The 12,613-nt window shown below is 49.6% G+C and overlaps 1 protein-coding gene across 3 annotated transcripts in view; it reads left to right on the top strand.

Moving 5' to 3' along the window:
- GALNT18 (polypeptide N-acetylgalactosaminyltransferase 18) overlaps positions 1–12,143 on the top strand; it is a 353,102-nt gene extending 340,959 nt beyond the window's left edge. For 2 of the 3 annotated variants that reach the window (XM_059136258.1, XM_059136271.1), the window contains exon 11: positions 862–1,297. In XM_059136258.1, the coding sequence (XP_058992241.1) occupies positions 862–1,008 (147 nt within the window). In that variant the 3' untranslated portion in view covers positions 1,009–1,297. Of the gene's footprint in view, positions 1–861; positions 1,298–11,769 lie in introns of those variants that run through there. The other variant, XM_059136267.1, reaches the window with a different exon arrangement.
- Positions 12,144–12,613: the final 470 nt, after the last annotated feature.

Below are 12,613 nucleotides of genomic sequence, written 5' to 3'. Positions count from 1 at the left end.
GTCATTTGGCACCACAGGGATAGTGGGAGACTGGGGACATGCGTCCTTACAATAGAAGTTTGCTGTCTCCCTCTCAGAGCATGCTGTTCACTGGGGCAGGTGTGGGATATCGCTGGGGTGGGCTGTGGTCATAGGCGCAGGGGCCTCCCTCTCCCCACTGCCAGGCCTGCTCAGGGCCCCTCCAGACTGAAACAACTGACACCGCTCTCCTGTCCTGTGACCCATTCCCTCTCCCCGCTGTGGATCGTGACAACCAACATTTACCAATCATCTATTAGGTACCAGGCTTTTCACTGGATGTTGAGGGCACAAAAACTGATAAGACCTAGAACTCTCAGTGTAGATGGGGGAGAGACAAGGAAACAAGTAATTCCACCACCAGTCAGTAGCGCCGAGCCGGAGAAAGCACAGGGTGAAGAGCACTCAGCCGGCTGGGTGGACTGGAGGAGGGGAGGCGTGGGTGGGGGCGAGGTGGGAAATGAGACGGCTTCTGGAGGAGAGGGAGCCGGAGCTGAGCCTTGAAACATACCTGGGGCTTGGCCTGCCGCAGAAGCATGCAGAAGGACCCCCCAACATAGGACACAGTTTGCTTGCTCAATATCAGGAACCCCGATGTAAAGCAAGGAGGTTGGTGTGGCCGCCTGAAAGCTGTGGGAGCTGAGGGAGGAGACCGACATATCAGAGGAGGGAGCCTGAGTCTGCATGGAGATGCTGGCCCCCTAGCCTTCGGAGCGTCTCTGCTTCTGGGCCTCAGGGTGCACTGATAATTCTAGGCTTCCCCTGGCTCGCCTCTGGGCTCGAGGTGCCCCAGATCTCCCCATGTTACCCCTCTCTGATGACCCTCTCTACCCTGGCCCCTAGGGAGGCCCCATCCAGAACCGCAAGTCCAAGCGCTGCCTGGAGCTGCAGGAGAACAGCGACTCGGAGTTCGGCTTCCAGCTGGTGCTGCAGAGGTGCTCCGGCCAGCACTGGAGCATCACCAACGTCCTGAGGAGCCTGGCGTCCTGACCCCACCAGGAGCCACCTGCGCCCATCCCTTTGCTACCGTGTAGCACCTGCTGCCTGCTGTCTGCGTCAGGTGGTTTGGAGTTGGTGGGTGGGGGGAGCCAGGTTCGTGGGATTCCCCACACCCCACCCCGCCAGAAGAGCTTTTTATTTCCTATGCGATTTTCATGGAGTTTCTAGAAAGGTGCCGAATGGTGGGTGATGGTATAGTGTCATAAACTATTTTGCAACTGTAAATAGGGGACAGATGGAGAATATTTATAACTGACAATAAAACACTATTGATTAAGAAGAGGGTTTCTGCGGTCACTTGGGGCTCACGCAGGTTCCTGCCTGGGTCCTCGGAACATCGGAGTTCGTGTCGCTCTTCGCTCTTCCTGCCTCTCATCCTCGAGAAAGGAGGCTCGAAGCCCCCGCCAGCAGTGGGAGCTTGAGCAAAACCCCCTCTACCTGTACCACCGCACACGTGGCCTCTGGAGAAAGCATTCCTAGAGAGAGCGGTGTTGCCTGCTGGCCCCTGGAGCACCTGCTGAGGTGCTTCAGGCTGCTCTGGCCTCCCCTGGGGTCTCCTCCTCACCTCCCAGAACGGGCCCTTGCTCAGGCCCCCAGCAATGGCCCTCGCCTGCAGACGCCCCCCAGCCTGTGGCTCCTTCCAGGTGTCGCAGAGTAATTGTTTCCTGGGGCTGTCATATCAAAGGGCCGCAGACTGCGTGGCTGCCACAACACAAGTTCATTCTGTCCTGGTTCTGGAGGCTGAGAGTCCAAAGTCAAGGCACGGGCAGAGTTGGTTCCTTCCGAGAGGATCTGGTTGCAGCCTCTCTCCTGGCTTCTGGTAGCCTCGGCCGCTCCTCCGCTGCAGGTGGCCATGTGCCTCCTGCGTCTTCACATCTCCTTCCTTCTGTGTGTGTCTGCCTCACTGGCCACATGTCCTGTTTTTATACGGACATGGGTTATCCTGGAGTAGGGCCCACTGTTGTGACCTCATTTTAACTGGATTACCTCTGTAAAGACTCTGTCTCTAAACCAGGTCACATTCTGAGGCACTGAGCAATGACAACTTCTGAGCTTTTGCGGGGACACAATTGAACCCATAACACATGGCTTATGCAGTTAGGGCTCAAAGTCACCCCTCTGGGCCCACCCGCAGGATGCCAGTGACCCTCAGAATAGAACCATCTTTCCTGGAGCCTGTTACCCAATCCTCCGTCCCTCCAAAAGCTTCCCATCCCAAGAGGCCTTCCTCAGGTTGAGAGCTCCCGTGCTCAGTTTGAAGGACACCCCAGCACCACCTCCAGCCCTCTGGCTCCTAGCAGAGCAATAGTGAGTGACGGGCTGTAAGGCTCAGGGGAGGAAATGCTTCCCAGATCACTTTCAGCCCCACTCACCCCCTCAAGCTCTCTGGGGGCCTCTTTCCCAGGGGCCTGCAGCCCCAGCACCTACCTTTTTGGGATCAGTAATCTAACCACAGTGGAGGGTTCCCCACCCCAGGAGGTGGACGTGGGAAGTAGGCCCCTCAAGAGGGAGTTGTCCCTTCCCTCCACGGACTCCTCCACCTCATTCAAACAAGAGCCCTCCCCGCGTGGCCACCCACCCGTCACCATCCACCGCCAGACCCACCCCATGTCTGGTCCCCAACTCTCAAGCCCCACCTGCTGCTCCTGAGTCAGAAAGAGTCAGGGTTTTAACCAGCGGTCCGGGCAATTCCGACCCCCTGCTGCTGAAGGCTGAGAGCCTAGCTCTGCACCAGCCCGGACCAGGTCCCACATGCCCTCCTTCCTGCACGCACCCTGGCCTCCTGCTACACAGGACGACCTCTACTTCCTTCCCCAGCAGCCCTTTTATTTACCCTCCCCACACGCCCCACTCCTCCGCTGCCTGCGCCTCACCCCTGCTGTAGGCCAGGAAGGCCCAAGAGCAGGGCCTCTGAGTCAGACAGCCCCAGTTACCAGCGGGATAGTCCCAGGAGGCTGCATTACCTCTTTGTGTCTCTGCATATTCTCCTTAAAGACTGTGAGTGTTTTTACAGGGTTGTGAAAATGCAATGAAGAAATGGGTGTAAAGCCCGTGGAATGGTGACTGGGACATGGTAATGCTCTAAGGTCTTCTCTCTTAGTATCTTAAGCCCTGGACAGTCAGCCCTGCAGCGCCACAGCTCAGCCCCAGCCCCCACCTGTTCGTGCCTGTGGGCCCAGCCGCTCTGTGTAGAGAAGGGAGAAGATGGGCCTCTCCCTCCCCGCTGGAAGACAGGCATGCTTGTTTGTAGAAGCTGTCAGTGACTTGGCCACATCCTGGCTGGCTGCGAAGGTCACCTGCTAACAGTCACAGACCGACAGCGCCTGCGGCTTCCCGCGTCTCTGCCTGAGACCCTTCTCTGGTCGTAGGCACATGCTCGGGCCCATGCTTTCCGGCCTCAGCAACAAGCCCCCATGAGGAATGGGCCTCCTCACCCTTCAGGGTCACAAGTGTGAGGCCTAATCCCCCAGTGGTTCAAGGGGTCCCCCATGAGACTGAGCCCCAATGGCCCACTTTAATGTGCTCAATACTGGTGTTCCTCCTTCCCTGTCTCATCCCCTCACTGCCTCTGCGTGCGCCCCAGTCCCCTCCCTCATGCCAGTCCCCAGGTCTGCTGCAGGAGAAGCTGCTCATGGCCACCCCATGCCTTTGACACTGGTGCCACTCAGACACCAGTGATCCCCAATCCACATCCCTATGCCCTGTGGCACTGTCCCTGCTGCAGATGCATTTCCCTCAGCCCATCCCCTGGGGCTCTGGCCCCCTCCCCTCCTTGCCAGGGAAGGGACCTGAAGTTCAACATGTCTGCTTAACCTCCAGCATGCCTGGACCTTGCCTGGTGTCTGGGGGAAAGTCACAGGCCGGGAAGGTTCTAAAAATGATCATCATAACAAGTATTTTGTTATATCTATGGTCAAGCGTTGAGGCAGGTACTTTCTACTTATTTTCTCATTGAACATTCATTATAATCTTGTCAAGTAGTGCTATAATGATCACCCCCATTTTATAGTTAGGAAAACTGAGGCTCTTGAGACACCTGGTTGGCTTGGTTGGTTAAGCATCTGCCTTCAACTCAGGTCATGAACCCGGGGTCCTGAAATCGAGCCCCACATTGGGCTCTCTGCTTCTCCCTCTCCCTCTGCTTCTCCCCCCTGCTTGTGTTCGTGCTCGCTCTCTCTCTCTGACAAGTAAACAAAGATGGAAGTATGGAATGATGGAGGGAGGGAGGAAAACACTGAGGCACAGAAAAGCCAAATCATTCTACAAGGACATATAACCAGTAAGAGACAGAGGTTGGATTTGAACCCAAGGAGGCTGACTGCAGAGCCTGAACTCGTAGCCTCTGCTGTACTATTCTGCCTCCCTTGGGGCCCCAGTAACCTTATGCTCCAAGCTTCCATTGACCCCAGAGTGCCCCAGCCTGAGGCTCTGCCTGGACTAAAAGAGCAAATACAACTAACATCTGTAAGAACACAAAGCATGCTAGCACTTGGCCCACTCACTCAAGCTCCTGGTACCCTACAAGTTGGGTTCCTTACCAGCATCATTTTATAGATGAAGTCAAGGCATGGAGGTGAACCAGCTTGCCCAAGGTCATACAGCCAGGAAGTGGCAGGAACCAGAGTTTGACCTCTGGCCCCCTGCTGCCCATCTGTGGCCCTTGTGCCACACTGTCTTCCAGCCGCCCGGCCACCATCCTGTGGTACCGGATCCACGGGACAAGCCCGGGTCCCCAGGAGCCAGCCTCCCTGGGCTTCACACGCCATCGGCACCGCACACACCGTCCCTGTTTCAATTCCCCGGTGAGCCTGACCTTCTGAACGTGACCACAGTGAGAGTGTGATTAATGAGCCAATTATTTCTGTGGAAGACATCGTGCAAAATAAATAGCCCATTTCCCTTCAATTTACTGTTTTAATAAATAAATAGCGCTCATGCTCTGGTTTTGTTTATTGCTGCTCATACCTGAAAGTTTGTGATGAATCTTCGTGTTGTTCACTTCCAAAATTAATCAGATCTGCCCGATGACTTTGAAATATAGGACTGCATTTGTCCTTCGATGTTAACAGCAAGACAGGCAGGCAGGGCTGCAGGGAAAGGCAGGCCTGGGGGAAGGGCGAGCAGAGGGCAGGATGCTCAGAGCTCTGGACCCGTGTGCCCACACATGAGAACCGCAGTCAGGGAGGCTGGCTGTAGCTTCCTGATTGAGGATTCAAGGAAAACCACCAGAGACACAAGGGCATGGGAGGGGAAGAAAGTTCTCTTTCCTCTACTCTAAGCTGGGGCAGACTGGGGGACACTGGATAAGAGCAGTGTGTCCAAACCTCACTAAGTGGGCCAAACTCATAAAGGCTTTTACCACCTTTCTGGGGATGATGGTGGGTTGGAGGATCATGTACTCAGGTGGCTCTCTTTTGTAGGTCCCCGGGGGTGGGCACAGAGCAAAAGGATGGAGAGCCAGGCGATTCCTGCAGTGCACCCACCAGCTGAAGGGAAGTCTTAGATAGGGTGGGAGACATCAGGGTTTAATGTGCTCAGAATTAAAAGCAGTTTAACAATGAGTTGCCTACATATCCATCTTGATGTCTTATTAAGAATCACAGTAGTGCAGGAGGTAATATTAAGTACCCATTTTACAGATGAAGTAAGGAGGCGGTTCGGTCGGATAGGATTGATAACTTGCCCAACATCTCAGAACTAGTAAGAGAAAGTAGAAATAATTTGGATTTCTATCTAGGTCTTCAGACCACAAGTCCAGTACTGTTATTGTTTCTCATGTAGATATGTGTGTGTGTGTGTGTGTGTGTGTTTTCTGCCTGAGACAGTCAGAGAATGCCACAGAGAAGAGCTAGAAATTATAATTTGGGCTTTGTTGGGTGATTAGGAGTTTTCTGAGGAAAAGTCAGGAGAAAGAAACAGCAGCAAGAAAGAAGAATTAGGTCTGACTTAGAGTAATGGTATGGGGAAGGGGAGGAGAGAAAAGAAGTGATCCAGCCTGGTGAATGACTGGATGTGAAGAACAAGAGAGAGAAAGGAGTAGAATTAAAACGCCGTTACTGCTCTTCATCAGTATCTCTTGGGAGTAAAGGGATCTGTCTCACATCTGCCCTCAGGTCTTCCCTTATCTTTCACCTCCCTGACCTCCAGGACACAGCCCACTCCCCAAAGCAAAGGTGGAAGAAGCAGGCTGACTTCCCATGACTCTCCATGCCTCCCCTGCCCAATACTGACTAGAGCAAAGAGTAATCCCTAATAGAGGAGCAGACCATGATTTCCACTTACGCATGCTTTATGAGGCTTGCCTGTAGTCAAGGGGAAACACACCAGTGTTAAAGCTAGGCCTTTGAAGCTGCTGTAACCACTCTGGAAAACAGCATGGAGGTTCCTCAAAGAGTCGAAAATAGAACTACCCAATGACCCAGCAATCACACTACTGGATTTTTACCCTAAAGATACATAAGTAGTGATCCAAAGGGGCATATGCACCCGAATGTTTATAGCAGCAATGTCCACAATAGCCAAACTATGGAAAGAACCTAGATGTCCATCAACAGATGAATGAATAAAGAATATGTGGTATATATACACAATGGAATACTATGCAGCCATCAAAAGAAATAAAATTTTGCCATTTGCAATGACGTGGATGGAACTAGAGGGTATTATGCTTAGCGAAATAAGTCAATTGGAGAAAGACAACTATCATATGATCTCCCTGATATGAGGAAGTGGAGATGCAATGTGGGGGGGTTGGGGGGTAGGAAAAGAATAAATGAAACAAGATGGGATTGGAAGGGAGACAAACCATAAGGCACTCTTAGTCTCACAAAACAAGCTGAGGATTGGGGGGTGGGGTTGGGATAGGATGGCTGGGTTATGGACATTGGGAAAGGTATGTGCTAAGGTGAGTGCTGTCAAGTGTGTAAACCTGGCAATTCACAGACCTGTATCCCTGGGGCTAATAATACATTTTATGTTAATAAAAACTTTAAAAATTAAAGTAATAATAATAATAATAATAAAGATAGGCCTTTGTAGTCTCTCCCTCTGCGGACAAAGTTCAGCTCAGAGCCTTGGCCTCTAGGCCCCTTGGCCTCTGCGTCCTGGGAGGGTGTCGCCTTCTTTAGTCTGTGCAAAGAGATATGTCATGGAGTCCCTGTCCAGAATGTCTAGCATTTAAAAGATGACCACCCTCTCCTCCCCTGCTGTCACTGAAGCCCCCTCACCTGTCTCCCTCGCTAACGCCCCACACTAATGTCTCTCAGATGTGATCTAACCCCATGCCTACCTCTACCCCAAATTGAATTACTAGGGTGTTTGTAAAATGCAGATTTGGGACCTCCTTGCTACCGATCTCTCTGATCAAGATCACCGAGCTAGTGCTTACTAGTCCTTTGGGATTCAGCTTAAAATCCATCTCCCCTGAAAGTGGTCCCCAGCCTCCAGGACCAGGCTAGTGTCCCTCTGTCCTGCACTGTGATTGGCCGCCTGTTTGTCTATAGGCTGTGCCCGACTGCGGAGTCTGCGACATCAGCGACCTTGCTTCCTCCATCAGTGTTCCCAGTATCAGACCAAAGGAGGAAAGGAAGGGAGGGAAAAGAGGAAAGAATGGAGAGAATGTGTTTGGCTGTTGCCTTTTTAGTGGGTGAGGATTTAGACCAATTCTGCCTATCATAGGCTCAGCATCCAAGTTTCAGGATGACCCTGAGCTGCAGCCTTGACTCCCAGACATGGAAATAAGTCGGTGTAAAGTAGACCACCCACCTCACACTCTTGGTGAACAAACCATTCCCACTGGGGCTGCAGCCTGGCTAGGCCTGGGCCTGGACAACCCCTCCCCCACTGGCCTCGACAGGACTCTCCTGCTTGGGACACTGCTCTGGCTATAGGACATACCTCTCTGAGACTCCACACCCATGGGGACCCATCCTTAAGACCTTGGGACTCCCAGCCCAGCCTTGTAAATAAAAGAGCAATATCTGCCTTGCCGGTGTGAGTATGTGTATATGCCCCTGTGTGGGTAAGCGTGCATACGAGGGCAGACAGGACATTTGTCTGTGGGTGTAGGGTGGTTTGCTTGCTCATGCATGTGTACCCATGTGCAGAAGTGTGCTATTCGTGCCCATAAGTGGTGCTAGGAATACGTTGTGGAATGAGACTGTATGTCTATAAGGACCTACATAATTTGTCTACATGTATATGATGTCACATTTAGTGTATATGTACATATTTACACCTTAGTTCTTGGGACATTGGTGTGACAGGACCTGTTTTTATTCCCATTTGTATTTTATTCCCATCGAAGGTTTCCACAGAATGCTTGAAGTCATCCATCTACCTGTACTGTCCCTTCTTCTGGGCTAGGAGAACCCTGAGGGTAACAACATTATTTGATTTGGTTGTATCCTTAGCTCCTAGCACAGCCCTGGCATCAAACCATGTAGTCATTCATTCATCCATTCAACACATGTGGATCAGTCTTCTGCTGGGTGCTGAATGCTGGGGACCCAACGGGAAATCAAAAGAGACACAGTCACTGCCCTCATAGACCTTACAATCTGGTGGAAAAGACAAATATTAATCAAGTAATTAAACAAATAATGTAAAATTGCAACTATAGCAAGCACTAGGAAGGAGACACACAGAATTCTGATGGAAGATGAAAGGCAGATTAAGCCAGTCCAGGAAATACGAGACATATGCTGAAGACGTGCCATTTGAGATGTTGTGTACCTTGTGAAGGATTTACTGGAGGGTAGGGGAATGGCCTTCCGCTCTAGGGGAGCAGCCCATGGAGAGGCAGGAGGGAGGACCTGTAAGGAAGCTCATGCAAGGGGAGCTGAAAAAGCGAAAGGGTAGCTGATGAGGGTGGAATGGGGGTTGGTACCCTTTCTTTTCTTTTCTTTTTTTTTTATGGTTGGTACCGTTTCATGCAGGGCATGTGTGAGCTTGGTTAAAGATAGCGCCTGGAAACTCAGAGTTTGAAAGCCACTGAAGAGTTGGAGCAGGTGACATGATCAGAGCTATGTTGGGCCACCAGGTGGAGTTGATTGACGGAAGGGAAGCCCTTCCTTAGGGAGATCAAGTAGGAGGTGGAGTGATGGTAGCTTGGACTAGGGTAATGGCCATAAAGACATGGGAAAGAATCAATTCCAGAGACACAGAGCCAGTGAAGTAGACAGACCACAGCAATGGCATGAATATGGAGTGTGAGGAAGAAACAAGAGTTGAGGGTGGAAAGATTCACTGGGATAGAGAACACTTCAGGGGAACCAGTTTTAGAAGCAAGATCCTGAACTCAGTCTCAAACCTATTAGTTTGAGAGCCCGTCGAGCTTTCCAGAAGGAGATGTCAGAAGACTCTGACAATCTGACAGTAGGATATGTGGGTGTGAAGCGTGCACACGGCAGGGGATTAATAACGTGTCCTAAATTGATGTTCCCAGCTTCTCTCTCCCCTACCATATCTTTTCATCAAGAGATAATGATGGTTCTTAGAAAATTTAGAAATAGACATGACTCACCTTGGATAGAGGCTTTGGAATGAGAAGGCTCTATAAACCCAGGCCATTACCAACTGCCAGGTATACAGAATTTTACAGCTCACGCAGGGCTCTAACTCATTTGAGCTTCACCATAACCTGGGATTATTACCTCCATTTGAGGTTACATGGTTTGTCCTGAGAAATCATGTATTGGATCAAGTATAAACTACTCTCTTATTATCATCTGTCTTCTGAAAGAATTGGAACTGCAAAAATCTTCCTTATGCGACATGTGAATTCAATCCACCTAACATTTATCTTTGAGCACAAACTGGAAAGGCAAGAAAGGAGCTACAATGACACATAAGGAAAAATCCTTGCCCATGAGGACACCATAGTCCAGGGAACAAGAGTCCCAGTTGATTAGAGTATACGAGACAGCGTGGAGAGTGCTATAAACCTCCTTTCAAGTAAAGTTTCTCTGATTATAAAAAATAGCAAATGCCTAGTACTATGGAACATAAAAAGGAGAAGAGAAAATATCCAAGATCCATGCAAAGATAACCACGTCGCTATTTGGTTTCATTTCGGTGTGTGCTCGTATTGGACTTCTCAGTGACATGTCAATAAATTGCCTCCCATGTATAAGCCAGCTTTCCTTAAAGTTTCTGTAATTTGTAATCAAAGGAATCTCAACTAACGAGGTTATTTTGATTGAATCAAAGTATACAAAACGCTTAAACAGTATCTGGAACACAGCAAATACACAGGTCCTGGCTTACAATGGATTCTTCAAACTTTATGATGGGGCAAAAGCCAAGTCTGGTCAGTAGAAACCGTACTTGGAATTTGGAATTTTGATCTTTTCCCAAACTAGTGATATGCGGTATGACCATCTCCTGTGATACTGGGTGGTGGCAGCCAGCCATGGCTCCCAGTTGTCCACACCATCCCGAGAAGGAGCAGCCAATGCAACCATGGCCATCCTGTAGCCACACAGCCATTCTTGTTTTCATGGTACAGTATTTAGAAAGCTGCATGAGTTGTTCAACACCTGATTATAAAACAGGCTTTATGTGCGATGATTTGGCCTAACAGTTGGCTAGTGTCAGTATCCTGAGCACGTGGAAGGGAGGCTAGTCTAAGCTATGAGACTTGGTAGGTTAGGTGCGGTAAAACCTTGTTCATCATACGGTGGGTTTCTGAGAACATAACCCCAGACCTCAAGTTGAAGAAGACCTCAAGCAGATACCCAAGGTACTCAATAATAACCCTTAGTGGGGCCAGGCACACAGAAGGCTGCTTACCTGAAACTCTGAAGAACTTCCTGGAAAAAGCAACTTCTAAGGGAACAGGAAACCACGCCCATAAAATTCTGTAAGTAAGGCTTAGTCAGCAGGACAAGCGACAATTCAGAGTGCAGCCCAGGGTTTGCCCATTGGAACGGTCTCCAGGTCCTGCCCACCATAATGCCAGGTGCGTGCTCTGTGGACGGCTGGGTGGGAGGGAACAGGGAAGGCTGGAAGGAAAGCATGAAGCTCTTCCTGCACCCGTGTGCTCTCTGTAGGTGGCCGCTAACCACAGCTCAGCCCAGAACCAGGCAGAGGTGGTCCCTCCCGCCAGAGTGCAGGAACCTTTGTTATTTTGAGTCACCCCATGCCAAAAGGTCAGTTAGGGCTGCTTTGCTCTGAGGAGCCCAACAGCTCAAATACCCTAGTCTCTCTCTCTCTCTCGCTCTTTTTAAGATTTTATTGATTTATTTGACAGAGAGAGACACAGGGAGAGCAAGCAGGGGGAGTGGGAGAGGGAGAAGCAAGCTTTCCGCTGAGCGGAGAGCCCAATGTAAGGCTCGATCCCAGGACTCTGGGATCACGATTTGAGCCGAAGGCAGACACTTAATCAACTGAGCCACCCAGGTGTTCCCCAAGGTCAGTCTCTTTAAAACATTGTTTCTAAGCATTCAATATAGGCAGGCTCTAGGGGAGAAAATTAAACAGAGGTTCTGCCTCAGGAATTAATCATCTAAAGAAAACAAGTATATATGTAGGTATTTATTTATTACTCATCAAACTACACCAACAGCATCTGTGGCTTGCTCATATAAAGCTAATGGGTCTTCATAAAATTTTCACCATAATTTTGAGCTCATATGCCCCATCTGTTATGCTTCTGAGTTAACCAGTATTTCTGTGACATGCTGAGAATTGCCATTTGAGAAAGAACTAAACATATTTGAGCTGACACTTTTATAATTTTGTATCTTCCAGGCTGATCTACATGGGAGCAAAGACTGTAATGAAGCCAGCTAAAATGTTAGAAGACTTTGTTGGAAATGTTCTTATGGACTTGTTCTCTCCCTGCGGAGCGAGCGCTTGCCTAGTCCATCCCTGAGACCTAGTCCCAGCTCTTCTTGGAGGAGGGGAAGGAAAGAGATGTGAGCTCTGGCTTATCTAAATCAGCTTCTACCTGTTCTCCTCAATTCTCTACTGAACCACCAGCAAGAGCATTCAGGTCTCAGGCCTTGTTGATTTTCTCAGCTCCAAATGTTGCTCTGATATAAAGCAGTCCTCCCTCTATGAAAAGCCAGACTTCATCCCTTAATTCCCTTAATTCCATGAATAAATTAGATTCCTTGTTTCAACCCCGAGTCTGAACTGTTGCATCTCACACCACTGACAGCTCTGAGTGTAACTAAATTTGCTGGCATTCCATTTTCAGAGGGATAACAGTGTGGGCAGGAGTTGAGAGCACGGATCAAAGAAATTCTAAGAGGAACTGTCCATACAACAAGATGCCGATACCTTTGAGGCTCTGTTGTTAGTCGCATACGTATTAAGGATTGTCGTATCTTCTTAGAGAATTGACATCTTTATTATTGATGTGTTATGTATTATTATGATGATTTATTACCAAGCATTTGTCCCTGGTAACCTTCCTTGCTCTGAAGTCCGCTCCGTCTGAAATGAATACAGCTACTCCTGCTTTTGGTTAGTGTTTGTCTGGTCTCTTTCTCTGTCCATGTACTTGTAATCCACAGGTCTTTCTAGCTAAACCATCCCGGCAACTTGTCTGTGCACATCTCCTCTTGCAACCTCATGAAGCCTGACTCAA

Source organism: Mustela lutreola, chromosome 1, assembly GCF_030435805.1.
Source record: "Mustela lutreola isolate mMusLut2 chromosome 1, mMusLut2.pri, whole genome shotgun sequence".
Classification (NCBI taxonomy): Eukaryota; Metazoa; Chordata; class Mammalia; order Carnivora; family Mustelidae; genus Mustela; species Mustela lutreola.
The sequence above is the reverse complement of the archived record's forward strand: the minus strand, read 5'-3'. Positions and strand labels throughout refer to the sequence as shown.